This window comes from Pelecanus crispus, chromosome 5 (genome assembly GCF_030463565.1).
Source record: "Pelecanus crispus isolate bPelCri1 chromosome 5, bPelCri1.pri, whole genome shotgun sequence".
In the NCBI taxonomy this organism is placed as follows: Eukaryota; Metazoa; Chordata; class Aves; order Pelecaniformes; family Pelecanidae; genus Pelecanus; species Pelecanus crispus.
Genome location: NC_134647.1, coordinates 31,452,500 through 31,477,648, shown reverse-complemented (window position 1 = coordinate 31,477,648; position 25,149 = coordinate 31,452,500). Strand labels below are relative to the sequence as shown.

Sequence of the window (25,149 nt, the reverse complement as noted above, 5' to 3'; positions counted from 1 at the left end):
AGGCAGGGTGGTAGCTGCAATGTAATACTTGAATAATTTGAATAATCTCCTTCTAGACTGTTTAGATTGCTTTTGCCACTAGCATTGCACCATTTGATGGCGAGGAGCACGCTACCGTAGAGCAAACCAATACGAAAAGGGGCTTCAGACTGTACTTCCCTCTCTGGTAAATCCACGTTCTGTCAGTTTTTGCTCACTTGAGTTGATGGAACGAAAGAAAAGACGGGCTACATGTATTGTGAAGATAACTCTAGTTTCTAGAGTAATTTTTGTTGTGACACCACCACTCCGCTCCTGCCTTAAAAGATAAAAAGGCTAAGCAGCAAACCGGTACCTTCATAAATAACACTCTTTGCTCAAAGACAGCATGCTAGAAGAGCATGCTCTGGACTGCACACTGACTTACCATTTGTCAGTAAGGCTTCCAGAATGTACAGGTACCCCGGTACTAGAATGACCATAATAAAAAGAAAAGGAAAGGAATTTTCCGTAGCTATGTACAAGTAAATTATGCAGATACATGCAACAAAATAGATTTTTCTTTATTCCTGTAATTGAGAGCTCACAATGTTTCCTTTTTTGTACAAAAGTGGATGCAACTAAGATAAAAAGCTGAAGAGCTACACAGAACGTAGTATGATTATATCTCCTGTAGTAGCTTCTTTCCTAATCCTCTTCCAAATCTCTCACATACAAAGATAAATTCTTGCAATCCTGACGTTAGGATTATTCTTGAAGTAAAACATAAGCTGTAATCTTTCTGAAGCTGCCTGCTGCTCAGGATTAGGGCTGAGTGTCTGAGCATATCCATATTGCAGGGACCCACTGGGGCTCGTCCTGTGCACGATGGACTGCAGACAGCAGCTGCGCAGATGCTTCTTGTAAATTGTCATTCACAATCACTTGATCAAAGAACTGACCAAACTGAGCTTCCATTTTCTTAGCCGAATCTTCCATCTCCTGTAAATCTTCTTCCTGCGAGACACAGAGTAAGTCTGTCAAGCTTTAGTGTTGTCAAGAAAAACATACCTGCATAGCATCTGCAGAACACCTTGGGCTTGTAAACAAGAGGTGACTAGTCAGTGCCAGTGTACTTCATGTCATTTACGGTTTGCTGTAGTACAGTACACGTGCTACAGTCAGTCCCAAGTCTCTGAAACAGAGCTGACTGCTGCATCCTCCCTGAGGAAATGCCTTGTGTCTCAGCATGCTCCATTTGCCCCAAAAAAGTTATTCTGCTGACAAGCACTGGCAGAGGATGTTAGGGACTGGAAGGCAAATCCACTAACATTTGTGTTCTCATCCCACATTTTAGTTTATTTCCTCAGTGTCCATGTTTATTTCTGCCATAGCAATCATGATTCATTTCCATATGCAGTTATGAACTGAGGTCTCCAAAATTTTAAGATGCTAAACTTGATTATCATTTGCATGGAAACAATTGTGACAATGCACTAGACACATTGTAAACACAAGATACACATTTCCTACAAGCAGGATTTGTGTTTTATCTATAGAACTTAGTACAGAATTGATACTGATACTGTCATTAAGCATACATGAAGTAACAATAACATTCTTATAACTGCATGAAAAAATATTTGATTAAATTACTGAATGAAGCACATTCCAGATATTTCAGTGCAAACAGTAGATGTGTTGACTCAAATCTTGTCACAAGGCAGTTAATAAAAACAAAAATACACAAAACAGCCTCTCCTTTAAAGAAATTTTGAAGCAAAATGCGTCAATCCCCTAGGTACAAATTACAACCCTTCTGCGTCAAAGCAAATCTGGAGGGGGAAAAAATCCCAACAAACCAAATGGAAAAAGACAAGAATTACTTAGATTTCATCCTAAAGACACAATAATCTTTTAAAGAGTTAACACAGTAACACAGTAGAATGCATTATGTTCTAAAACACAGAATTCCAGAATAGTAAGCCGAGTCTCTTCAATTCCCAAATCTCACCTTGAATTTCATGTTCACATAATAATCTGTAATGATCCTGGCATTTTTACGAGTCTGCCTCATGCAGCTTATGCTGGATGGCTTGATGAATATAATGTAGGGCTTTAATTCATGAGTCCGGGCTACCTGTATGCCCTGCAAATTAAGAGTAAAAAGAAGTTAAAGTATTTCAAGTGTGTTCATCCCAGTTTTACTCCCACGTTTACAATGTGCTGTCATCTCCAGACCTAGCGGTAATCTCTCAGGAACACCTACTTTAAAATGACCTCACTAATAATCCCTGGACCAGACGTTGTTAAGCAACTGTAGCATCCCAATCACTTAATTCTGGTTGGTAACCTTATTAGGAGATGCTTTCAGCTCCAGTGAGTGACTGCACATTGTTATTAACAGACCTGTACAAATCAACAACATTAAAGATTAATCTGAAATCCTTTTTTTTTTAACTGCTGGGGAGCTACCTTTGGAAAAGATACACCTTTATTGCTCCATACAAGAAGAAAGTATCCTGCTTTTGGAAATCTTTGTGCTGTATAACATTCCCTGATGCTAATAAGCATTTTTAAATTAAATTTAAATTACTAGAGGGAACCAGAAAAAAGAAGAAAAAAAAAAAGCACAACATGTAAAGTTGACTAAGCCACCAGATTTAAAATACAAGTATGCAACTCAGCAGTAATTCTTCTACCTCATGGCAGCTACTGAAAAACAGCTATGTGCTATTACTTCATACCCTTCCCAAAACTTGTCCTTTAAACTCACACCCTAGAAAACTGATAGTGGCACATCTGTTCAAGCAGCAAGATTATATTTGTTCTCCCTCTTTTCCCTCGTTTAGAAGAGTAACACAAGAAACCCAAGGACATTTTTAGATGTGAAATGAAGACCAAAGTGTGGCCTAATCTGCCCCTTATAGCAGTTTGGATTTTGAGTAGTACCCCACAGGTCATGTAACTTAACTTCTATTTCAAACAGCACAAACCACTGCTAACCTAAGGCTCTGACTACACTGGCTTTGCGTAATTAGAGGGAAGTGTCAAAGTTCCTGAGTTAGGGTGTCTCTCTTTACATCCAGTTAGAAGAGATGCTGAAACCCAGTAGCCTAAACAGCTCCTAAGACCTAAATATGCAAGTAATTCAGAGAGGTTTAGTAGGATTTTGCTGGACACAGCTTTAAGTCTCTTAACTATTTAGAAGCTCAGGCCTTTATTAGCCTTATCTTCATCAGCAAATTCAATGCAAAAATAGAAGATAAAAAATAAGTGAATAGTGTCTAAGTGAAAAGATTAGCATGGTAAGTAGTTCTGAAAGTGTTAGAGGTAATAAAAGAAAAAAAAACACAGAAGAATGCAAAGATTGCATTTGAAGTTTTTTTTGCAATGCCTAGCATAGAAACATCTGGTAATCACCCCAAGATTTGAAGCACCTCTTGCTAATATCTACTAGGGCATATGTGGAAGCTGTGCAAGCTGTCCTTTCTCACATAGTAAACATTTGCAAACTGTGGTCCCTAGGTGAGTGGTGGTCTACACAGCAAGCACTGGCTGCATGTTCCTGTAGGGCTGTTTGGTCATGTGCACCAGCAGCTCACTCCCAGCTGTTAAGTTACTTCTGAAGAGAAGTAAATACATGATATAATTCCCTGCTTTTGCTTGATTGCTTTAATAGTTGCTGCTTTTACCAAAGGGTGTTCAGAGATTGCTAACGGAAGGACAGAACTCTCAGCTAACAGGTCTTGGAGGAGGAAGAAATCCCATGCAACAGTCTCCACATGAAAGAATAACCCTTGCTTTAAGCAAGTATGAAAACTCATTTCTGTACCATTCCACCTAATAATGCAGCTGCTGACTTGGAAACAGATGAACTGTACCAATCTGTACATACTGGTCACTGTAGTATTCCCCCTCCAAGACCGATGCAAAGATTAATCTATTATGAATAAGCACCATGAGCTGAAGTGAAAAACAAGACAAAGCAACTAACACTATTCCAATAGCTCAAGAACGTACAGAGAATTATTTTTCCTCCCAGGAGATACGAACTGTAGAGTCCCTGCCCCTTTATAACTCACCTGTGGTTCTAAATCTATTACACAGATCTTGCCTTCATCGAGGACTGTTCGCACTGCATCTATACTGGTACCATAGAGGTACCCTTTGTATTCCCCATATTCCAGCATCCTGCAATAGTGGTGAGGAAGAAGGAAAATGAAAGAGCACTTGAGTCTCAAAAGTTCTATTTAAGGGTGAAATCTTCAAATGTAATCCAGTGATCAAGACTGAATGATCATAAAACATGATGTGAACACTGATGAACAACCTCCACCTTTGCTCTTCCCTGCTACGCTGGGCACAAAATCAGAACCATTACACAGTTCGACATCTCCAAAGCACGCATTTTTTACTCACCTTGTTGTTACAAATTATGTATTTAGAGGTTGTGATTCTAATGATAAAATGCTTGTCATTTATGTAGTACTAATAACTTCATAAATCAGAAGATCTCAAAGGACTTGGCAGAGCTCAAGGAGTGTAGCTTCTGGTGTTGAGCGGGTCTGGCTTAGCAGAGGGATTACTGATGCGTTGAAGGGGCAGACACTTTTGAAAGTTTGGCCCTTACAGTTCAGGTGCTGGAGATGTCATCACCGCAGAGGTTTTGCAATGGAGATGTAGATCAGGAACAGGTCTGACTCACTGCTCAATTTTTGAAAGCAGTCCAGTTTCTAGAAGGGTTAAACTCGTAACTTAAAAGCACATCAAATGAGCTCAGGCCTGGACACCCCACTTCCCTTTAGAAGGATTCTGAGATTAATTGTAGAGAAGCTATTTGCAACTGCACAAACACAGTTTTTGAAGCAACGGGCTCAAGTAGTTTGACCAAAATTTACACCAAACATGCATAGTAAGTATGAGTGGAGGAGCCCAGACTTGGGAGCTAACTACAAAACCGTCTTTTCTTGGATCATGTTACATATTAAAGTTACAAGTGTATTGTCTCTCCTACTTACCTGTGGCTATACACCATGTTTTCAAAAGTTTCCTTTGATACGTAGTGATATTCACGACCATTCATTTCATAACTCTTCTGAACACGAGTGGTGTCTGAAAGGAGATATATACACACACACACAAAATAAATTCAACTGCAAGTAAATTCTTGTAATTTTATAAATGAAAATGAGACAGCTTTCATAAAGTATTTTCATAAGTAATAAATTGAGCTGTTTCCATTTGTTAGTCCAGAGCAAAAGCCTTGTCTATTGTACTGGTTGCCCAGTGGCAAGTCCTTGAAAATTAGCAAAGCACATCTGTATTTCTTGGAACGGAAGGAGAGTGGTTTAATCCAAATATCTGTGACTCAAACCAATCAGGAAGTGCTTTGGAACTGTTTGCACAACTGTTTTTACTCCTCTGAGGTAAAATTTATTAAAGTTCATTTGGAAACATCCCACAAGCCTTCCCACACTTGCACCTTCCCCATATCTAGGATCTTAGGCACAAAAGAATTCCTGACTTTTCAACCAGCTTCAGATTCATACGTTTCCTGTTTGGATATCCAAATCACAAGAGCCAAATAAGCATAGGTAGAAACAATTTCAATTATTACATCAGAAATTAAGCTGTGTAAGTCTCATCTGAGACTAGAAGGCTAATAAGGAAAGCTGCAAAGCTTATTAAGCACCAACTTCTGTTGCCTTCATTCTCATATCTGATCACTTAAACACTATGAACTTAAAATATCCCTATGAAACATTCTTTCTTTTAAATCTAGGACAAGCAAACATCAAGATTAAACAAAATCATGCAGACAATCTACTGCTACGTAAAGCTTTAAGGGTTTCAGGAGCTGTAACTTGAAAATACCTTTGGCTGATTTGCCAAAATAAGGAGAAAGATAGTATTTTAAACAAACCCTTATAAAAGCAAATGCCTCTGGCTTGCAGTAGAGCTGAAAAAACAGCCATATAGCAACAAGTGTATGAATACACAAAGGCAAGAGTGAGGTACTTGGCATTTCCTAATTACATTTGAAGGGGGTGGCGAGGCAGAACATTACATACGAGGTACGGCACTTTGAAACTCTCGTGGGTTACTTGCGATAAGCCTTCGCCTTAGCTCATTCACACCAACTCCTGCAGGACCTGAAAAGTTGGATATTACTGACAGAGGCACTTTTCACATGCATATCCCCCATTTTCTAAACACGTTGTACACACACAAATGAAATGCAAATAAGTTCCCCAAAAATGTACCAGAAGTGACTGAAGCATCTTGATGGATTCAGGGTACAAATCACCTCCCAGCAATATAGTCATATCCAGGAGGCAACTCATTTTAAAAGAAAATATTACCATCAAAGACTTCCAAGACTTAGAAAGGACAACAGATTTGCCTTTACCCAGTTTGCTTTATCAGGATCATGGAACACTGCAGAACAACAGCTTCCTTCAGTTGCTATCATTAAAGACTACTTGAGAGCCTGCAGCCCACTTAATACTGTATTTCCTATAACAAGCATTATTAAAGGCATCATTTAGCTTCCCCTGCTGCCCATGATTCAGATTTTTCTTGTCTGGAGTTGAATTTTAAACATTCTGCTTACCCATGCCATATCCATGCATTTAACACTGTCTGTAGGAATGCCTCCATGTAAACATGTTTTCTAGTAAGTTACAAATGTTTTCTCATCACTTTCTGTACCAGTCCCAAATGAATATAAAGCTGAACCATTTCCCTAATAAAATCCATTATCAACCAGCATTCGTAACTGTGTGGCTTCTTCTGAGGACTTTGCTGGTTTTTTTTTTAAACATTCACTGTCTCAAGCAAACAAGACAATACATCATTAAACTTTAAAACCAACAATGGGGTCAAATTACAGACAATCACTCTTGAAATGTTGCTTGGAGAGCTGCCTGCACAGTCTGCAACCTCAGTGCATCAGCCCATGACTGACTGTTTCCTCCCCTCTGTTACAGGTTGTGAAATTTACATAAGAAAGTAATTAATCTCTTACCCACTAGTATAATCAGTCTGTTCCGGTCTGCTGGGTGCCGCTGGTACCTAACCACCTCTTCATATGGAGCTGCAAGGGTGCTGTAACAGCTGCTGGGGCACCAAGCATAACATGACTGCTGGGTGGTCCGGGATTTCCTGCGACACAGGCGCATACTTCTACGGAAACCAGCTGTAAATGGCAAAAACATCAGGACTGGAAAATACACCCGAGATGCAACTAGTGCTTTAGTCTCGAGTGTCTCTTTCTAAGCCACACAACATAGTGGGTTTTTTAAGCTTTTTGCAGGGTGAAAGTCAGTGAATTTCATTGCTGCACTTGGTATGTTAGCTTGGTAGAACCTCTGAGCATTAAAAGACAGCTGAAGAGGTCAAATCTCACTGAAAGTCAGCTGAAAATTAGCCCAGAATTAAAGACCCCCCCAAAAGATCCCCAAAACAAGCTGAAGGAGAAGTTTCTAGCCACTTAAAGCATCACTAGGGAGCAGGTCAACTGTTTTTGATAGTGTAGCTGGTTCCCTCTCCTAAAACAAATCTGCAACATTTGCTCCAGCCTCCAGAATGAATCCAAATATTTTAAAGGTCACTATGGTTTAGCAACAGGGATAGGTTTGTTGCTCCACCTTACCATCCAACTCTGAAAACTTCACTTTTAGGTCTACTTGTCTAATGAAAGCCCTCATGATTATTCTCAACGAATGACAGACAACAGAACAACATTACACGCTAGCAAAATTAATCATACAGTAAGGGAAATCTTAACAGCCAGTCAAGTTAAAATAGTGGTGGCCAGGTCTCAGTAGGGACCTAACAGAGATTTAAATGGAGAGAACTAGTAGGAGGAAAGCAATTTCTGGATATCTGGAAAACAGAGCCAGTAGAATTCAATTCAGTAAGTCTTTAGGTAAAATAAAGAACAAAGCATTTCATTTAACTTCAGACAAGCACTTCATCTAGATCAAGCCCCAAATATCTTACTTATCTTTAGTCATCGCGTACCAATAAAGACTCGCTGACCAAATTCACCAAATTCTTCTTCTTCTAGAATACAAAGAACAAATACTAATGAAATAAAAAAAAAAAAACCCAACAGTGAAAGCTTAAGAGCTAGATGGCTAACAATTATTGCTGATCCCAAATGAAAAACAGTGTTTCAGTAAACATATGGAAGTACCATGCCTAATCTAATAAAAAACAAAGCACAACACTCCATAATATGAAATATTCAAATATTTCACATGACCAATGACCAACTCAAAGGACCAGTATTTCTGTAAGAGAAAAATTAAAATTAGAAAGTCTTGGTATTTTCTAAATTAGATTTGAAACTCAACATTTTATTTGTTTTATTCCTAAGATAACTAGGTCCCAGACAAGGTTTCGAAATACTTATAGTGAAAAAAAACCTCCCCATAATTTAAGCTTTTTCAGGTGAAACCTAGCTTACAAGAATTCTTTAGTTATAACATTACAATAACCAATGAGTCAGTAGCTCAAAATCAGAAATAAAAAAAATTTATAACTCAGTTTCTGCCCAATAGCATGCTTGGAAAATGCAACATGCATCTGCTCAGATCTTTCAGGCAGAATGAAGACGTGATTTTATTATTTCTTTGTAATCCTCTTTGGATCGATAATATCTACACTCCAACATCCCAGACTAATCTGTTTCTTCCAATTCTTTTTGTCCCCATTCTCATGCTGTTCCTTGTGAAGGCTTAACCATTCATGTGAGTCTTCTAAATCTCTACATTTAATTTTTTAAATGCAATCCCTCCTGTAAGGCTCAAAAATTTCAATTTCCCCATAGATCAATGCTCTAACAGTTTAGAAACTAATTTATAAAGATGATTTGATAAGCAAATAACTAAGGAAAAACATGGTGTCAGTGGTGTTTAGATTTCTCTTCAAAAAGGACTCCTGATTTTCCCCTAATCATGCATGCAGTTATCCAAGCTATGTATTCCCTTTATTTAGGCCTTGTTAAAGCCAAGAATAAGATACAAAAGACATAAGCATATCTTTAAAGGTAGTATTGTTCCGAGGCAAGAACATTATTTTCATTTACAAAGCATGAAATGTATCCTCTTTTAGCGCCAGATTCTTTGATTGCCAGTTATCTCATGAGCATGCAAGTACCAAAACAAATTAGATGCATCTTCGCTACTCTCCTTTCACATCTATACACTCTTCACTACTTGTACCTTTAAAAAACAGTTTTATTCCTACATTTCTATATGTACTAACAACTCCTTGTTTACGATTGTAGAAAAAACTGCTTGGCACAAAACTGCTCATTCAGGGCAAAGTTCAGAGTACTGATCAGCTGACATGCCTGTATCATTTCTATCTTCGGGTCTTTTGAGCCATCATTCAAATCTTTTTGAGCATTTCTACTTTATCTACCCTCTGTTCTATGGTATGGAGCGCAGTGTGGAATCCTACAGGGAACAAGCAATTCAGCTACTGGGTATTGCAAGAGGAGTCGTAGTTCCTGGTAATACAATAAACACAGATAAATTCTAATAGATTACTGCTTACAGGAGACAGGGAGAAAAAGGTTAGTGTTACCTTCTTTAAGCTCCTCTGCAAGTTCAGATAGAGACAGACATAAAACAATTAGTTTTGAGAAGACGGTCTATACTAAGATTTAAAAAAAAAAAAACGCAACCAGCATTGTCCAGTGCATTTCAGAAATTTAGGAAACAGGCTGTATTGGGTTTGTGTGGCAACGTTTTGGTACCAGGGGGGTCTACAGAGGTGGCTTCTGCGAGAAGCTGCTAGAAGCTTCCCCTATGTCCGATAGAGCCAATACCAGCTGGCTCCAAGATGGACCTGCTGCTGGCCAAGGCCAAGCCCATCAGCAGTGGTGGTAGCACCTCTGTGAGAACATATTTAAGGGGGGTGGGGGGTGGGGGGGTGGAACCTGCACAACTGCAGCTGGAGAGAGGAGTGAGAATATGCGAGAGGAACGACTCTGCAGACAGCAAGGTCAGTGAAGAAGGAGCAGGAGGAGGTGCTCCAGGCGCCGGAGCAGAGATTCCCCTGCAGCCCGTGGTAAAGCGCACAGTGAGGCGGGCTGTGCCCCTGCAGCCCATGGCGGAGCCGATATCCACTGCAGCCCATGGAGGTCCACGGTGGAGCAGATATCCACCTGCAGCCCAGGAAGGACCCCATGCCAGAGCAGGTGGATGTGCCCAAAGGAGACTGTGACCCCATGGGAAGCCCATGCTGGAGCAGGTTTGCTGGCAGGACTTGGGACCCTGTAGGGGACCCACCCTGGAGCAGTCTGCTCCTGAAGGACTGCACCCGGTGGAAGGGACCCACGCTGGAGCAGTTTGTGAAGAACTGTAGCCTGTGGGAAGGACCCACGTTGGAGAAGTTTGTGGAGGACTGTCTCCCATGGGAGAGACCCCACACTGGAGCAGGGGAAGAGTGTGAGGAGTCCTCTTCCTGAGAAGGAAGGAGCAGCAGAGTCAACACATGATGAACTGACTGCAACCCCCATTCCCCATCCCCCTGCACCGCTCGGGGAGGAGGTAGAGAAATTGGGAGTGAAGTTGAGCCTGGGAAGAAAGGAGGGGTGGGAGAAGGGTGTTTTAATATTTAGTTTTTATTTTCTCATTACCCTACTCTGATTTGATTGGCAATAAATTAAAATGTTTTCCCCAAGTCAGGTCTGCTTTGCCTGTGATGTGAGTGATCTCTCCCTGCCCTTATCTCGACCCATGAGCCTTCCATTATATTTTCTCTCCCCTGTCCAGCTGATGAGGGGAGTGATAGAGCACCTTTGGTGGACACCTGGCATCCAGCCAGGACCAACCCAACCCACCACACAGGTACTGCAGGCTTTAAATCTAAAATATACCTGTTTGAGCATGAACACTCAGTTCCCAAAGAATGAGAGACTCAGCTACAGCATCTATGTCAGTACTGTACTTGCAAAATATATCACATACGTTCAGCTACTGGTTAATTTAAAGTAAAATGTAGGATAGCAAATATTTGCGCCTTTGTTCCTCTGACTGTCTGGATACAGCAGTGAGCTGACTCAGCACTGAGTAGTGAATAGGATTTGCAAGAGTAATCCCCAAGTGCAGTTATCAGAAACATCCTAACCTGAAAACAAAAGACTGCCCTGTAGGCCTGCTGGTTCTGTCTTAAAAGCTTTGGGCATTGCTTGAGAGGTGGAAGAGAGCAAACCACCTGTGGTAAGAGGAGAAAATCTGACTGGCAAGTAGGAACCTTGTGGAGAATAGCAAGTGTAAGGTGGAATGACATTTTTTGCACAAGATTACCAAATATCTCAAACAAGTTGTTTAGCAGTAGTAGATTTATTTTAGTGGAAAATGTTTTATTTTAGAAGACTTAAGTTTTACAGAACTCTGAATATGCTGTAAATAGGTAGCTGTTCCCAAAAAGAAAAAACAAAAAAAAACCCCACCACACAACCCCCAAAAAGGGTCTGGTTTAAAAAAAAAAAAAGCACTGATTGATTGTATGTCTTATACATAAATCATTACTTTTATAAAAGCATTTTTGTTTCTTGTATGCCAGCCATGCACACAATCAGGAGTCCAGGACAGCTCTCCTCTTTACCACATCAACTCCTACAGGCACAGGGGATTCAGGCCTCTGTTACCCTAAGATAATCCAATTATCCACTGACATCAGTGCAGCCCCTGCTGTCACAGCTTGCACAGGTATAACTGATTAGGATTTGATAAACAGATCTGGTACTGATGCACTACTGAACACTCACACTTGTGGGATAACAGGACAAAAACCTGACTGCTAAGGTAATCAGAGAGCAAGAGGAAGACTTAAGGCAACAGGATTTTACATAATGGCTTTTCAAGCCAGAATGGCTTCTAAAGTTAAAATGGCATTCTGGGTTTTGTCACCTGCTTGTTTTTAAGACACTTGCTTGTCCCTGGACACCCTTCTCCCAGCAGAACTATAGCAAGGAATTTGGACTTAGGTCAGGAGGGGAACTTACCAGACTCAAATGTTTCTTCATCTTGTTTAGTAATCCAGATAGCAAAAATATTAAAATAAATTCAAAATTTAATTGTTTTCCACCTACAGAATTTCAGAATCAGAAATCAATTTTCCAGCTCCTATCAGTCTGTCTCACACATACTTTCCCCACTTCCCTCTACAATGAGGTGGCAAAATACAGCTCGCCGTGCTTGAATTAACTGTCTGGTCTCTCTCCACCCAGTCCTACAGGATCACATCTCTCCATGAGAGCTTTCTGAGTTACCTCAGGAGAAGGAAGAATGAGCTGTGCTGCTTCAGGGAGCAAGTCAAGCTAACAGTCCTCACATGTACTATTTACATGTAAAAACCTATTCTTGCTCAGTGCCTAAAAACGTATTCTCCTGAGATCAGTTTCTTGCCAGTGAGTTGTGTGGCTTCTCCAAGACTACAATTATCTGTGGCATTAAAACTACAACAGGCAAAATCTATGGTAACATTACAGCCACAGTCCAAAACCTGAATCAAAGAGGTTGGATCTCACTCAGGCAGATATTTTTGAGGTGATCCCTCTTTTTGGCACAACACTTCTCTATAAGCCCTGTACACCATAACTGCAAACAGCTCATTTTAATACACTCATATAGGATGAGGTTTCCAGAGTATGAAAAATAGTTTTCTACCATTAAGTTCACTAGAAGAATGAGCATTTTTATCTGGGAAACAAAACCAGGCTTTAACTAGCTACTACCTTGAAGCAAATAGAATAATCTCAAGTGAATTCAGTTACCTGTTTCCACACACTTCTCATCAATCTGCATGTCATCCTCTACAGATCAACACAAGGAAAAAAAAATCATCTGAATCAGTAAAACACTGGGGAGAAAAACAACCTTACAGATCTTACAAGACTGAACTCAAGACATCAGAAAGAAAATATTTGAAGCTCAGATCAATTTTAGACATCTTTAAGGATTTTAACACTGTTAATTCCAACTTCCTGATGTTCCCTGTCTTTAGTGAGCAAAAGGCTCTTCTTAAGCTAGCGCTCTGAAGGGCTTGTGGCAGAGAGGCAAACATGTCTAATGAATTCTCCTTTTGAAATAATAAAAGGTTTAACATGGCTGTTGCTCTGTTTATCCTGTAGATATCTATTTATTAAGTATTACCATGACAGAATATAATTTTCCTACCCACTCCCTTCTCTCCTGTAGCTGTTACAAGAGTGTTTCTTTCCAATATGCTTCACTCAAGGAAGGTGTTTTGTTGGGTTGACTTTATGATTATTTTTTACAAGGAAGAAAAGGAAAAGAAGAGATTGATTCTGCTCCCTCTCCATCCGAGAGCACATCCATTCATGTCCCCGAAATGCGATCTCGTGGGCTCACAATACTGCACTGTTGGTGTGTTCTGTTCTTGCATGCTCCTCCAGATCGGCTCACTAGGAGCTATTTTCCAGTTACAGGGCAATTGTCAACTGTGTTCTGCCCATATGCATCATTTAAAGAAATACTCTCTCAGAGCTGCTCACATCAGCTGCTGAAGATGGGAGAGAGAGAGGGAGAGGAAGAGAAAAAGGAAAAAAAATAGTCTTTCCTTCCTCAGAGCAACCCATCCAAACTGTCAGTCCCCTACCAGATAATGCATTGCCTTAAAGTGGAAACTTAAGCTATGTAAGCTTCTACTATTTCAAGTGAAAAAAAGACTTGATTTCAATTATGCTAAACATACAAAATGACAAGAACTTGGGTTTCTTTTGCATGTATTTACCGAACTGCCTCATTTCTGACAACTTTTTAAAAAGCCTGTAAAACCATGTGCTATACTGATTCCAGGTACAGGAATGCAATGCTGTCCACATACGATCTCCTACCTTCTTCCACAGTGCTTACTGCCCACAGCATATCCATTGAAGCAGTTAAAATGCAATTAAAATTATGGTGAAAGAGAGCTCCAGCTCTAACGGACAAAACAATCAGTGCGAGAAGAATCCTAGGCAATGAAACACACTCAATCTGGGAGTTACCAGAAGAGAAAGATTAATTTTATACTAGTATAAAGAACCATAGAAGAAAATGGGGAGATAGAAAACAGGAAGCATGTTCTTTCTCTGGGAACAACTGCATGTTTACAGAAAGTTATAGTTGGTAGAGGACAGCGTTTCTGGATTGTCACCATGAATAAAGTCATGGGCAGCATAGCTTATCTTACACCTCAAGGAAAAAAGTTCTTTCTCTCAATAGTTTTGATGACAAAGAAACATTCTAAACATACTGCATGGCATCTTCCAGTGCAGAACTATTATCTGCCCCCCTGAAAAGCCAGGCTAGTACAATTGTCACCTCAGACTTATTCACACCCAATTCTCCTAGAGAGATCTGGCTCTCCTAGAGAGCTCCTAGATCTTACACACTTCAGAAGGAGTTGCTTCTCTCACAGTCAGATCCCAAGTAGACTGGAGACAACAACCTCCACCATCAGTACTCCAGGTACAACTACCATTAAGTATTTATTTTCCTGGGGGTAGTTAACACACTTCTGAGGTTACAATATAGCCCCAGAAACAATGTCTTTGAATTAAACTGAATTGTGTGAGCTTCTATTTCAGTACCCCTGGAAACACAGACAAGACCTTTCTTTCCTACTCTACCATTCAAATAACTTTTCACTCACACATTGATGATTTGAGACAGAGATGAGTCTGGAAAGGCTGAGACCACCAGAATTCTCGCTGCTTCCTACATAGAAATAAATTTATCACAGTTAAAGAAACAAAACAGCCCACAAGCACATTATGCTCCAGTCAGATTCACTGCTTACACATAAAATCAATCAGTACTGAGATGACAGCAGACACCAAGAATGGAAACGTTACTGATGTTTTAGCCCACTGCAGAGTCCTGAAAGAAAGCTGACATGCTATCAGAACTATTTAAAGGCAATTTCCAAATCAGCAGCCCAGCAGTATTTAGAGTATTTTGAGTTTATATATAAGGACAGGAAGATAAGCATACTGTGGTACAGGCTCCTGGAAGTAGGAGAGTGTGTTACTGTCTCTGTTACTACACAGAGCCTCTTGCTTGCAGCCTCAATCACAACCTAGTTTGATTTTAACTTTCATTATACAGACCACAGTTAGGTTTACATATAGTAAAGCTTATAATCTACAATTATAAGTGTTTTCCTGAGGGTAACACAGATGGGACGTGTGGTTAGGGGATCAAACAGAAAAGTGTGCTACAGCAGTTTAACTACTCTGGTTCTGAAAGCATGTAGTGTAAAAATAGTGGGCTATTTATGCAGAAGATAATAGGCAAGGGACCCTTGTTCTTCCTTGAGCATTTTTTTTGTTTTGTTTTGTTCCCCCCCCCCCCCCCCCCCTTTTAATCTGGTCTACTCAGTTTTGACCAAAGCTGAAGAGGTCACTCATGCCTCAAATACTGTTTCTAGATACAGCTATGCCCATACTATATGTTTAGTATCCCACTCTTCCCCCTGCCCGCCCCCCCCCCCCCTTTTTTTTTTTCAAATCATAGATGATGGTCCTAAACAGTCAGGGCCCTTAATTTCCACACATCTTTCAGCTACTACCCTCCACTAGATGTCTTAGCAACTAGCACAGAGCCTAGGAAACTGCTGTGAACTTCTTAGATGTCAATTTAAGATGATATAGATGCTTTCAACAGCTTATTCTCACATAGGTACTCTTAAGGGAAGGAGAGCAAGAAGTCAGAGAACAGAAAGAGGACAGGTGTTTGTCAGATGTCACTCTGAATCATACTGCTAGATAACTTACAAAAATTTGAAATAGGAAAGTCTGAATAACTGGCTAATTTTTGAACTGGAAATCAGAAAAATTAAGACGACTTTACCTTTTAAGAAGATGATTGGAGGGTATAAGTCCAGCACAGGCACTGAGATCTGAAACCTTCCTGGCCTGCCACCAGAGAGCATCATTCTGGTCCACAATCTGGAGTATCTCACCCTTCTTGAAAGGCAAACCTGCATCAGCGCATGGTATGGCAGGATCTTGCAAGGGCCAGTAATCTGCCATTGCTCGCACATAGAGCTGGTAAAGAAAATACACAAGAGCAAGTGGAAGCCATGTTCAGAAAAGATACAACATGAGCTTTATAATCATAGGGCCAGATATTGCTGCTACTTAAGTCAATTCATGATGAAGTCAAGTTTTAAAAACAAGATCAAGCCCCAAACCCTATCTGTTCATTAAGAGAGGGGGGAAAAAAAAAAAAGTCTCATCCATTGTGAAAAGAATTGACCTTCAACCTGTAGATCAATCTGAAAATGTCTTCATTACCTTTAACACAACTGTATTTCAGCTTACTATCTTTACTGCTTCAGCAACAGTATATTGATGTCAGCTGAGAGGTAGCCATAAAGGCAAGTAACACTAAGGATTGCAATAAACTTCTAAGCAACACTGTTCTTTGCATCACACCATTAAATGTTATTGGGATAACTGTTCGCAGTAACAATCCGGAAAAAAGAATGTCTCTTACTGTTGTTTGGTTGCTGACAGGCCGATCAGAAACTGGAATTAATTTGAACATAATTGTCCCCTGAGACAAGGCCTAAATGATTAAAAAAGGATTAAAATGACTTGTATTCAACACAAATATCCAAACATTGGCAGCATAAAGGTAACACAGCATGGCTTTAAGGTTACTATAATGACTACATTACAAATAGAATTTAGGCAGGCAGAGTCAATATGACAATACTGTATTATTTTTCAAAAGGAAACTCAAGAATGAAACTTCAAAGTCTTGCTGAATATTTTTAATTCAATGAAATCTGTGTTTCATTAGAAATATATACAGTTTCAACATTAATTGATACCAAACTTTTCTACTGAAATCTAATTTAAATTAGCAGCAGGGCCTGGTTAGACAAGTGGTGTAAAGGGGGTAGGAAAAAAAAAATCTATTTAAGAATTAAGCATTCCAATAGAGTTTGTATTTCTTCTACCTAGAAATAGTACAACCAGGGAAATAACACATAGAAAGACTTGATACTGATTACATACAGCAATACCTTACTGACTGGCACTAACACTTTGCAGTGAAGAACCCTGAAAGATTGTGGGCAAAATGATGAGTAAGTAACAGGGACAGCTCACGACATTTCTCCATGAGAATTTTGACAACTTTAGTTAGCACTGCGGTTTTTTTGCGTGGCAAGGTATGCAGCTTACAAGCTCATTCACTCTGCTTTAGTGCATTTTGTATCATGGACTCTTATTAGAACAGCACCTTGCCACTACTTTCTTGAAGAATATTAACTGAGTAGAACTTCCAGAAAAACTGTGAATCAGTAAAGTCTGAATAAATTAATATTTTTCCCAGAAGCTGCAGGTGGAATAGCCACAATTAAGTTGATTTCTGTCCAGAACAAGGGTTAGATTTAATTCTGGTTTCATATATTCTGATTTCATGAGCAGTTGTGAACTTCAGCCACAGTAAAGAAACAATCTGAATTTTCTGTTAAAAATTTCAGACTTTCTCCTCTAAGAGAGTGTGTGTGCATAAAGGAAACAGCATACAGTTACTCTTAAGGTACAAAGTAGAAAAAAAAGATTCAATACCAGAATATTAATAACTTGCTCAGGCTCAAGTCCCTCAACGGGAACTCCATTTACTTCCACCAGTTTGTCTCCAGCATACAGCAACCCTACAGTGAAAACAAGGATTAAGGCAGCCACAGAAGTTTTATCACAGCATGGATTATCTTGGGTAGGTGAGGCAGGGACACACAGATATACCACAGATTTGAATTCAACATTAAAAGTTTCGATACACCAAGTATGCAGGAAGACATTTTGGATTTAGGCTATATTGCCCCTGCATAGGACTGCAGACTTCTGTGGGCCACAAGAAGCTTGTATACTGCAGTATTCTTATTTCCTCCCACCTCCCCCATACAACATGTTTGATGATCTGCCTTAAAAGTAGTAGAAACATTTTAATATCGCTCCATTTCTTAAGGTAATTTCTGAACCCATTCTAGCTAAACCCATTAAATTAATAGTCCACGAGACTTGGAATCAGACCCTTAAAAATTCCAGGTGCAGTGGGAGGCCTTGGGACTCCCCTCTGCCCTTTACAAAGTCTTCACGAAATTTTTTAGTTTTACATTTTCCTTCAGCTCAGTTAAAACATTAATCAAACTAGGAACTTAATCACCTATTGTCTATAGTTTGGGTTTTCTTCTCTATACAAAAGCCAGAAAATACTAAAAGGAACTATTTTATAATGATTACAGTTCAATTTTACTTCTGATGTTTTACATTTTAGTTACGTTACATTTCCCAAGGAACACAGAACACATTCAATTCTAGGATGACAAAGTAGTAACATTTCCAAGGAAACTACTTGAAAGATTGCTTAGCAACTAATGCTACCACAGTGTTTAGTAGACTAGTGACAAGAAGTATTACTACATATTCCTTAAAGCTCATTATCTTATAGAATCACAGACTACTCATGATTTCCATTTCTCCATTAAAGAATGCGCTACTGGTATTCATACTACCCTGCAGTTTGGGACATTCCTGATCAATCTCATGACAGATTTATCCAGGTATTGGTGCCAAGAATACCTAATGAAAACTGGGTATGTACCTCAAGTCAGCCTCAAGCATAGCACATTCATATGAAAATTAATGAAACCAGAATCAAAGTTGCCACAATATATCACTATTTCCAGTGCTGTCCAATGTACACATCTTCTTCCTCTATAATGGAAGACTAATTGTAGAAGCTAAGCTATTATCTTACTTCAAATATCTTATTTCAAGTTTGAGGTTTTGTATTACTGTTTCAAATTACACATACCACTTCTGTCTGCTAGCCCACCATGGATCACACGGGCAACTGTTATGTCACCTGTTATCTCATGGCGTTTAATCGTTGCACCCTGGCAAATAAAAACAAAGAAAAAACACACTGATCACTGAAGAACCCCTGTAATTTCCTTTCACATCACAAGTCTGATCTTCGCAATGACAAAAAGGCATTAAAAAGATACAGCGTTTTTAACACTGCACAGATCTAGCAATAACATAACATTATTAGTACTAAGTCCTTCAATGTTTTCAACTTCCATCATACTAAAATGACCTCATTGACTGAGGTCATTGTAAGAAATCTTTTCTGTATCAAATATTACAGCTGTCTTTTCCTAAAACATATTAGTTAAGCTATACAATGTTTTCTTCTTATAAGCACAAATTATTTCTAAAGAACCTTTCAGACTCTCTCCTCTCTTCTTTACTACTTTGGCCAAAGCAATAGCTCTCAATCCTATTTGCATTTTCATTATATGAGATAAAAACATCTACCAGATGTTCAGCCCCTGAGCAGACAAGGCACTGAACAACCTGCTCTAGTTATACCCATACTGATGGTCTCCTAAGGCCCTTTCCAACCTCAACAATTCTTCTGATTCTGTGAAAACGGGACAAGAATGCACACAATCTCTGTGACTCTCCTGGAAAGAAACCAGTATGCATTATCAACATTTGTGTAAGTTAAAATAATTTGACAGACATCAGAAAGCTCCCTCACCAGAGGCTGGTTGTTCTTCACTAAGCAGACAATCCTCATAGCTTCCTCATTTTCAGGTATGTTGTCTGGCAGTGGTGGAAGGGTTGGTTCAAAATCTTTCTGGGCCACAGTATCATGAGCAGATAGCAAGGCCTGTTACAAAAACAAGCAAACCAACCAACCCATAAGCAAAGATCATACAATAGAACAGCTTTAAACAGTGACTAGTCAGAAAACAGAAATCAGCAAATAAGTTCCTATGTGAACATAGATCCCTTTCACACATTGACATTTTCTTCTTTCCACCTGGAAATTCAAACTGTGAAATAAAGTTTTAAGAACAGTTCCTCTCTGCTTCTTCTGGAAAACTTACAAAAGATGAAACATTTCTATTTGGAACTCTAGGGTAAAGAATGCAGGTTTTACAATTACAAGGAAAGTTTGGGTTTACATCTGCATCAACTGCTCAGAATTTAACTTTGTAAGAAACACCTCTCAAACATAGCCCTTAAATAAAATGCAGCTCACTGCAAGTACTTCAGATACACAGTCCACATCTGATTTCACAACTAGGTTAGTTCATGACTAGGAAACTATCTCTTCTGGCTCTTTTGCCAATTCTTGTGAACAGCTGGCCATCTGTTTCCTTTCCCACTGCAGACAGCTCTATGAGCAAACCTTTTCTTTCCTTAAGCGGGACTTGCCTTTAAGTGTGGAGCTCGCAGTAGTCGTCTTAGTTCTTTGATCTCTCCAGACTGAGGGGCTTCACGCAGTAACTCTACCACCTGATAAATATAAGAGGGAAAGCAGAGACCAGTTCTGGTGGACAATTAATTTAGAAAGCTCTAAATTGAACTTAGAGGAATATGGTATGGTAAGAGTGTTCAGCCCCCCATGCTACATCACTTGGAACATATCCATACGGTTTGCTCTAGAATTGGACAATACGAACCACAGCTGCACAACACTCAGCCAGGCTTAATTTAGTTCAGGCACAGTGCCATATACTCTAAGTTGGTTGAGACACAGGAGAAAAAACGAATTTCATCACTAGTGTCAGTTTCTCCACTTAGTCATTAACTTCCCCTCTAACTCAGAAATTTAAGAATTAATCAGCTATTATGATTAGAAAAATCAAAAAAGCTTATCAAAATCCTCATGTCAGACTGCTTGATTATAGCCATAACACTGAACCACAGTCACATTAGAAGAAAAATATATGGCCAGTGATTAAAACAGATAATTTATGTGTTCATTACACTGGCCAGGGCTCATGCAGTCTAGTGATCACAGCTGTATGCATTTTTCACCCCCCCCTTAACACAGTAAGTTATCAAGTAGTTTGACAGATATGCGAGGAGAGAATCTTTCAAGTTTATATAGTGTACGCAGACCTGAGACACAAAACAAATACTGGAACACTGTTATCTGCAGCTAAGTTGACTAATTTGGTGTAAGTAAAGCAATACACAGCCTTACCTCATGAGTCAATGCACGTGCCTGCAGCGTGACAGGAACTGGTCTTTTTCCGAGGTACTGTTGGAGGCATTCATAAATCTATCGCATGCCATGATAGACAAGACAATGCAATGACGATATGTATCTATATAATCATGTGAACAGATCATACACAACACACAAAGAACAATATTGTATTTCTAGGAATTTCTCAGTCCAGCTAGAGCCGAAGAGCTTGCAATCTCAATCCTTAATCTCTAATGCATCTGGAATTGAGTCTATCATTCATTGTCTTTCCATATTATCATCCAGCTAACCAGTTATGCTGTGGTTTTGAATTTTCCAATAAGAAAGGCTGATTACACAGGACAATAGCCTGAAACATCAATTCTCTGACTTGTAACTTGCTTCCTTCCCCTAGCTGCAGGCGTGATCAAAGTAAATTTAACTTAAAACAAAATTGCTGTATTTAAAATGACCATATGGACATTCTTATCCACTGCAAGTTTTTCTTCATTAAAATGGAAAGATTTTAAAAATCCTTGTTAGAAGAAAAGCAGAATTTGCTCAGACTTTGTACAGAATTTGTCTCAGAGATATAATTCTGCTCAAGAAACACCAGCCAAAACTCTATTCTATAACATAAAATCTTCAACTACATATCAGATCAGTGTGAGCAAAACAAAACAATTTCACAAGCATCCATGCCAAAAAGTGGGATGCACAGCCATAGAGAGATTTAAGAATAGAAAAGACAGCTGAGCAGTGCTGTGTTCAGCCTATGTCTCCATCTCCCTGGCCTTAATACGGACATGTAAAGTAGAAGAGCTTTAATGTCTAGGACATTATGAAAGAGAATACATTTTTTTTTTTTCTTTAAAGCAAAAGTGGTTTTGTTCACCTTGACCGCTGATGTTAGGACTGACATTAGGACTATCAGCACTTAGTGTAAATGAGCATTTATTGTCCTGATACGGCAAAATAAAGTAGCTATCCCCTAGAGATTGTTCTCTAGGAAACTTTTGCTTTCACAGCTGAATATTACTTTACCTTTAAAAGTGCTTGCAGCCAGCGGGATCTGAGCAGGTCATATAACATGCCAACACCATTGACATCTCTTTTACAGAGCAAACTCAGTTCTTGTAGCACTAGAGTCAGAACATGAGATATACCTGAGCCCAAGAAACAGAAAAGCGCAAAACATTTCATTTCAAACAGAAGACCAACCAAAACCAAACAGCGACCCAAGCCTCTGAAAAGCACCTTTCCTCTGTTTGTACTTCCAAGAAATGCACCTATTTCCTGTCTGCTTTGCTTGTTTTCTGTGATCAACTGTTGCATAAGAGCTTTATTTTATTACGTTATTAACCAGCAGGGTTAGGCCAACACTAGCAATTTTCAACTGACCTGTGAGAAAAAACATGCAGGGAATCTCACACACATCAATCTGGGCTCAAGCTCGTACCTCCTACCGAGGAGAGGTAAACACAAAAAATTGCTTTGTTCATTCTATAGGCTTTTCTTTCGGATGATCCACTGTTTGAGCCAGGAACCATCTGTTTTTCTCCACTCTTGAGAAGTGCAGACATTTTGGAGAGTATCACTAACGAAGATGCAAATTTCTGCCAAATACATACCATTGTCACAGACACCCACAACACATCCCAGGAAAAGGGGAGAAATGTTATTACTATTAGAAGCAATGCTTGATCTGTTAGGAACGGTATTCTAATACAGTGGAAAATGGAAAAATCTAGTGTCTTTCTAAAATCTCAAGGAAGCAGAAACTAAGAGGTGACAAATAGATGTTACATAAAGTCAGGTCTAGATACAGACTGGATTTTTGTGAGTGCATGGAATTTAATTTTACCTCAGAAATGACAACAAATAATTTCTGGTATGTGACACTTCCCAAGAAACACAATGTTTATAACAGCACTAATACAATGCCATACCAAATGCTAGGAGTTAGATTTATTAAGCTACAAGGGTTCTTAAAGAGACCATAAGAGTTGGATGCCTGACTCCCACTGTATGTCAAAGAAAAGTAAGTTCTCAACTCTTGTGTATTTTGGTAAGCACAAGCTATCTCTTTGGTTTTTAGTACCAAAGTAATCATACAATACAATTGCAGCTGGAGACTTTCCTTTGTATTTATTTGTTTACAACATTAAACTTGGCATGTTTCAATAAGTAATGTTGTATTACAAGAAAAATGTTGAAATAAACCTAAGACTCTAGGAGCTGCTAAAGTTACATCAGCCAAAGTCAAAATAATAATAATTGCTTGAAACTAAAGCTCATCCAGTGGACCCAGAATAGCTGAGTACTTGCTACTGCAGACAGTATCATCAGCTGCTATCATCCAGTCACCACAGCTAGCCTAAACATGGAAGCCCTTCTTTAGTTATTTCTCTCCTGAGCACAATGTTTATAGCCATTGACAGTTAATTGTTTCCTGTATCAGCTCTAGACCTCGATGTTACCAACACTTAGGTGAGATCTATCTTCAACTGTAGTTTCTCTGAGGTATTTTCCTTATGCATGAATTTATACAGGCACTTGCCTGCTAAGTTTCTGCAGATAGGACTTTTGCCTCAATCATCAGGCAGAATTAATGAGTATCCAAACGGGGAAAACCTGGAAATGCACCGCATCTGTTTCTGGAAAGCAGACATCTAAGCACTTACAAAAATGATAAACTCAGTGAACCCTGATTGTGAGCCCCACAGGGAAATATCTCCTAAACACAGTTAACTTAAAAGGATTCTCTTCTACAGGAATTCTGTTAGTGCCTAACAGAACATTGCCTTTGGTGGAGACAGCTTTTAAGATCTTTTCTTCATTACTGGTTGCCTCTTTTTGAGAGGACTTGTAGTAACTATCTCCTAGAATACTACCCCTACATTAAACTGGGCTCAAATAAACCAAGATGTTTCATACAGAAGCACAAACCTCCAAACAGAGAATCATTTCCTTAAGCAAAAAAACCCCTCTTGCAGTTATTAGTAGTTCTTGATACAGCTGCAGAGACCCTTGACTTTATAAGACAGAAACAAACACCAGGTATGCTCTTCTGATGCTCTCTAAATTAACTTCATACCACCATTAAACATCAAGAATCATTCCAGTTATTAAGTAGTAATACTTCTAGACATGTTCATCTCTCTCAACTCAATAGAAGAAGAGTTACAGGGAGCAACGAATAAAACTTTTTCTCAGCTTTCTTCCTCTTTGAAAAAAGAGATGGAAAAGTTATGAGTACCGTTATCTTGACTGCAGACTGTTGGCACCTCCATCTTTTCCTTTATTCAAGTAGATTCCACCCTCTGAGTACTGCATTCACGCCAAGTAGGTTTCAGAAAGATACATGCTGAACTAGGGAAAAGAGTACACTCATATCAGAATACTGTCAGGTATTTTAGATTGATAAGAAAACAGAATTTAAAATAAGGGGGGCAAACCATTCATATTTGAAGTGCAGAACAGGTTGCAAACATGAATTAAATACACAAGTCCCACCTGTAAATTCAGTTACCCACCAGCATCCAAAATGCAGACAAACATCACTGCAGTATGACATTTTACTTCCTTAATGGAACTGTCATTAGCTTGCTTCATTAAGCCATCTAAAATAACAAGCTATTTTGTACATCTTGTGTTCCCCAGCTTTTTAAGTGCACTACCATGGGAATTTACATTTTTTTCCAGACTTTTAAAGCTTGTTTTATGTAAAGATACCTTGGAAAATAGTCATACTCAAGAACTTACTGCATTTAATTCCTCTTGTCATTGACACAATATTAAAATTTAAGAATTCTGGAGTTTCTACTGAATTTTCATTGAGCAAGGACATGATTTTGCAAAAAAGGGATCCCTGTTTCTATCACTGTTAGAATTTAAGGTCTTTGAAGAATTTGTTCTACAAAGATTTTGTATTTTCCTCTATTTCCTCACAGTAAATTAAAACACAGAACCCCCCCAAACCCAAATGAAAAACCCCACACCTCACCTTACTGGTTATCATCATCTCTCTCAGGCAATTTATAATTGGTTGCTACTTTTAGAGATAGAGTCAAAGAAGTTATCTGCTAATCTAAAAAAAAATCCTATATTATTTTTCATTATAAAAAGCAGCATATGCTAACTTATTATTTTT

General features: G+C 39.0%; 1 protein-coding gene across 1 annotated transcript; it reads right to left on the bottom strand.

Annotated features, from left to right (window-relative positions):
- Window positions 1-766: 766 nt before the first annotated feature.
- On the bottom strand, window positions 767-24,310 carry MPP4 (MAGUK p55 scaffold protein 4). Its single transcript, XM_075710966.1, has 21 exons — window positions 24,256-24,310; window positions 22,041-22,162; window positions 21,012-21,089; window positions 20,237-20,317; window positions 19,554-19,685; window positions 18,822-18,903; window positions 17,573-17,658; window positions 16,488-16,559; window positions 15,840-16,036; window positions 14,641-14,705; window positions 13,841-13,858; window positions 12,758-12,796; window positions 11,987-12,007; window positions 9,559-9,573; window positions 7,987-8,028; window positions 6,989-7,159; window positions 6,033-6,113; window positions 4,980-5,073; window positions 4,044-4,152; window positions 1,973-2,107; window positions 767-975 (listed from the first exon to the last, which is right to left on the bottom strand). Exons 1-21 carry the CDS (start codon window positions 24,287-24,289, stop codon window positions 784-786), a joined length of 1,866 nt encoding a protein of 621 aa, XP_075567081.1. The 5' UTR covers window positions 24,290-24,310; the 3' UTR covers window positions 767-783.
- Window positions 24,311-25,149: the final 839 nt, after the last annotated feature.

Excerpts from the sequence above, each read along its gene's own strand:
- MPP4 (XM_075710966.1), bottom strand. The coding sequence starts at position 24,289 with ATGGAGGTGCCAACAGTCTGCAGTCAAGATAACG. Across the intron at positions 20,318-21,011 it reads CACGTGCATTGACTCATGAG|GTGGTAGAGTTACTGCGTGA; the intron begins GTAAGGCTGTGT and ends TATATTTATCAG. Across the intron at positions 976-1,972 it reads ATGTGAACATGAAATTCAAG|GAAGAAGATTTACAGGAGAT; the intron begins GTGAGATTTGGG and ends TGTGTCTCGCAG.